The sequence below is a fragment of the Nelumbo lutea genome, chromosome 8 (assembly GCF_056320005.1).
Source record: "Nelumbo lutea isolate HS-2025 chromosome 8, American lotus-T2T, whole genome shotgun sequence".
Taxonomy (NCBI): domain Eukaryota; kingdom Viridiplantae; phylum Streptophyta; class Magnoliopsida; order Proteales; family Nelumbonaceae; genus Nelumbo; species Nelumbo lutea.
This window is the reverse complement of record NC_142691.1, coordinates 27129960-27134374: the sequence shown is the minus strand read 5'-3', so window position 1 is coordinate 27134374 and position 4415 is coordinate 27129960. Positions and strand designations below refer to the sequence as shown.

The 4415-nt window shown below is 36.6% G+C and overlaps 1 protein-coding gene across 1 annotated transcript; it reads left to right on the top strand.

Moving 5' to 3' along the window:
- Positions 1-292: 292 nt before the first annotated feature.
- LOC148843569 (gamma-glutamyl peptidase 3-like) lies at positions 293-1394 on the top strand. The gene is made up of 4 exons (XM_088959429.1): positions 293-693; positions 815-979; positions 1050-1217; positions 1299-1394. Exons 1-4 carry the CDS (start codon positions 376-378, stop codon positions 1392-1394), a joined length of 747 nt encoding a protein of 248 aa, XP_088815555.1. The 5' UTR covers positions 293-375.
- Positions 1395-4415: the final 3021 nt, after the last annotated feature.

Sequence of the window (4415 nt, the reverse complement as noted above, 5' to 3'; positions counted from 1 at the left end):
CTAGACCCTACATATAGAATATTTATTTGTCAACTAAGCGAGCATTTAAACAAGACCACAAATAAGGTCAATTATATATATCAAAAAAAAAAAAAAAAAACAGTTCAATTGGTTGATCGGACCCACCCACGAAACCGTGTCATTTCATTCACCCAACAATTCCTATAAATGCCCCAACATCTCTCCCACAAAACCCATAGTAAAACTCATATCTCCTTGCTTTAGGGTCTCAAATCCGGGCCCCAATCCTCCTCCACTTCTCAAGTTTCGCAACTCTGGTGGTTGCCTCCTTTGTGAGCCTTTGTCCTTTTCATCTTCTAATTCTCTCCCCACCTCTCTCTCTCTCTATCTATCTATTTGTCTATATCTCTGAAAATGAAGTTTATTGGGGAGAAGAGGTATGCCCTATTAATGGCAGCTAGGGATTCTGACTACGTGAAGAAAGTGTATGGTGGGTATTTCAATGTGTTTGTTAAGGCATTCGGGGAGGAAGGAGGGAAGTGGGACTTGTTCAGGGTTGTGGATGGAGAGTTTCCTGCCATGGATGAGCTTCACAAGTATCATGGATTTGTGATCAGTGGCAGCCCTCATGATGCTCATGGAAATGACCCTTGGGTCTTGAGCCTCTGCATTTTGCTACAAACGCTCTTTGCCATGGCGAAGAAAGTACTTGGAATATGTTTTGGGCACCAAGTACGTAATTAATCAAATAATGTTATAATTAATTACTAAAAGATTTTTTTTTCATTAGCTTTTGTTCTTATCTTATTAGTAAGAGAAATTATTAATATGTTATTTATTTACTTATTTTTAGGTTTTGTGCCGAGCTTTGGGTGGTAATATAGGAAGGTCTCATACTGGTTGGGACATTGGGTTGAGGAAAGTCAAGCTGGCAGAGGACTTGCACCCAAGTAGACTTGTTGGTGGATTAAAGGAAGTCCCACCTTTTCTTTCCATCATTGAGTGTCATCAAGATGAGGTATACTCTCTCTCTCTCTCTCTAAGACATCAAAACTAATTACAAACTATATCTAATTAAACATGATCAGGTATGGGAAGTCCCAATTGGAGCTGAGGTGATTGCCTCCTCAGACAAGACAGGAGTAGAATTGTTCACCCTTGGAAAGCACATAATGGGCATTCAAGGTCATCCTGAATACACCAAAGACATTTTATATAACCTCATTGATCGTCTTGTCAACAACAACTGTATAGAGGTAAGTGTTTACCTGTTTGTAGTCTTTTAGCACATTGATGAACAGTTCTCTTAGTTGTCTGATCCTGGGATCAATTTACAGAAAGAGTTTGCTGAACTCACAAAATCAGGACTTGAGATGGCTGAACCAGACAGGAAGACTTGGGAGAAGATCTGCAGGAACTTCTTGACGGGCTGAGGGCTGATTGACTTAACCAACATTGAATTTACATTGTAGCTTAATATGTTCAGGAAGATACTGGTGTAAATGAATCGTTTACACCTTTGTCCGAACAATTGAATAATGTTGTTTTGTTTAGCATAGGTGAAGTCCAACTACATGGACTTGTAAAAGAGCTGTAACAGATGTTTTTCTGTAATACCTCTGGATATGTAATAATGTAGTTTAAACTGTTTCAGTGAATCAATCCATTTCTACTGCATTGAGGAGTTTACAGAGCGCCAAGTACAAAATTAGTAGATTTTGACGAAAGAAAAGCAAAACCAAAACGAAACTCAAATTGAAATTCTCTTCTAATTAATAACTACCAGTCAACTTATGTCAATATCAAAGAACCTGTTACAGAGGATAATTGACAACTTCTCTCATTCTGTTTATCCAATATTCAATGGAATTCAAGAAATATGTGATTTCGTCCAGATAATGAGAACATACCCATGATGGGTTCATTTAGGAAATTGGCTAGACCGGACATGATTTAATGGTTGAAGAAAAAACGAAGGAATTTTGTTGATCAGGTTGTATTCGGCCAGGCTCTGTGCTTTTATTATACTCAAGTTTAATAACTAATAATTAATAATTAATTTTTGCTATTGGTAGATAAGATGATTCCAGGTACCTAACTAATTAATTAAGCTAACTCTAGAAATTCGCTGGAATATGAGAATCCATTAATTAATGCTTTTTAGCATGTATTTTGAGTTTGGATTGGCTCCTTACAATTGGCACCCCAGACTCCCCACAGTGGGATCTGCTCCTCACTGAGTGCTCCTCACACCGACTCCAGCCACACATCCAAACATCTCCTGTACTTATATATTAATATTTAAGGGGAGAGATATCCCCAATACACAATGATATAGATGTGAGGTTGGGTGAGGAGTGCTCTATTACTGTGAGGAGCAAATCCCAATTCCATCTTCCCATGAGTGCCTGTGCGTTTTCTATACCTCTCTTTTGAATGATCCCTTTGTTAAGAAGAATTTAATCAAGGGAAAATCCATGATGTGAGAAAGACATGGTATTGAAATAGCTTTAACCAACCAAATCCCATCTGTGAATTCTGATAAATACCATCTCACTAGTTGTATGATACCATTGGATTGGTCTCAAGTTTTTTGGATATCATGTCTTTTTGCTTTCATAATCTAACTCTTTGATAAATTATTTAATTAGAGTTTGATACAACTATACAAAATAATTAAGCGTCTGTTTGGTTTACAATCAGAATCTAAATTAAAATTGGAATTGGAACCGGAATTGGAGTGATCAATTCTCCCGGTTGTTTGGTGTCAACCCTAGTATGAGCAAGTGGAAAACAGTTCTAGGGGTGTCACTAAAATCAGTCAAGTTCACCCCAAAAGGCCTCTTGTATATTAAACATAACATATTATATATATTTACAGATGTGACCTTATGGGGCTGAAAGAAAAGAAAGGGAAAAAATAAAACAACAAAGCTGATATATAGTATACAACAAGGGCTATCCTAATATGTTATATCATGTTTCTTCACATCTCCCCCTCAAACTAATGTGTGGGTATAAGTATTAGCTTGCTTATAAGAAAGAGATGTTAGGGATGAGACATACCTTTGTGAAGATGTTAGTAATTTGCTTGTTGGAGGCTACATGAGGAAGAGTAATAGACCCAACAAGGAATATGTCTCGGATAAGGAATTAATCCACCATTATATGCTTAGTACTCTCATGAAAAACAGGATTTGATGTAATCTTGATAGTGATAGTATTAGCTGCATAGAGAGGAATGGGAGCACCAAGATCCAAAAATAAAGATTATATTGTAGTCAGACTAGCTCAGTACACATAGAAGACATCACCCTATTCTTCAGTAGAAGACATGGGAAACAATTTGTTTCTTCTTGCATTTCCAAGAGAGGAGAGAATCACCCAAAAACACACACCACCCAATAGTAAAGCAATGGATGTCTGGGCAATCAACCCAACTAGCATCTACATATGCTCTCAATTTTATAGGTGAAGAGGAGAAGAGATTATGACTAATTGTGCCATGAACATAACAAATGATTCGATGAACCGTAGTCAAGTAAGGCTGACGAGGTGCAGAGACAAACTGACTTGCAACTTGAACAACATAAAAAATATTAGGTTAGGCCATAGTGAGATAAATAAGAGACTCTACAAGCTATCTATATAGAGTGGCATCTAGGAGTAATGGGCCTTCTAATTTGAACAACTTAGCTCTTAGCTCTAAAGGAGTGTCAACATGCTTGTCATTTGTAATGTTGGCTAGTTAGACAAGATCAGTGGCATATTTTTGTTGACACACAAAATATCCTCGAGCATTATGATGAACTTCCAAACCTAAGAAATAAGTAAGGGGACCCAAATCCTTAATATGAAGGGAATTAAGAGGAAGGGACTTTAACTCGTGAATTCCCTCATCATCATTCCCAGTCAACAACATATCATCAACATATAATAAGAGAATAGTAATACCTTGAGGTCTCTTACAGACAAAGAATGAGTAGTCAAAGAATATTTGATTGTATCTTGCTACAACATCTTAAAACCTTTCAAACCATGCTTGAGGAGCCTGCTTCAGCCCATATAAAGACTTCTTTAGCTTACAAATTAGAAAATAATCACTATAATACCTAAGAGGAGGTTTCATATAAACATTATTCTTCAATTGGCCATAAATAAAGGCATTCTTCACATCCAATTAATGAATGGACCAAGACTGGCAAAAGACAAAGCTTAGAGGACAGACTATGGTAATTTTAGCAATTGGAGTAAATGTCTCATCATAATTAATTCCATATTACTACTTGTATTCCTAAGGCTTAGTTTGAAAGGAGTACAAATACAAATTTGTAGAGTACAAAACATTACATTTTATATTATTTTGTATGTATTTGTACTGTACATATTTGTATTTGTTCTCTTTCCAAACTTAGCCTAAGCAACCACCCGAGCCTTATACGGGTTAAGAGAGC

Bases quoted from the DNA above. Each gene is read 5' to 3' on its own strand.
- LOC148843569 (XM_088959429.1), top strand. From the start codon at position 376: ATGAAGTTTATTGGGGAGAAGAGGTATGCCCTATTAATGGCAGCTAGG. The intron at 694-814 runs GTACGTAATTAA...ACTTATTTTTAG, and splicing joins GAATATGTTTTGGGCACCAA to GTTTTGTGCCGAGCTTTGGG. The intron at 1,218-1,298 runs GTAAGTGTTTAC...ATCAATTTACAG, and splicing joins TCAACAACAACTGTATAGAG to AAAGAGTTTGCTGAACTCAC.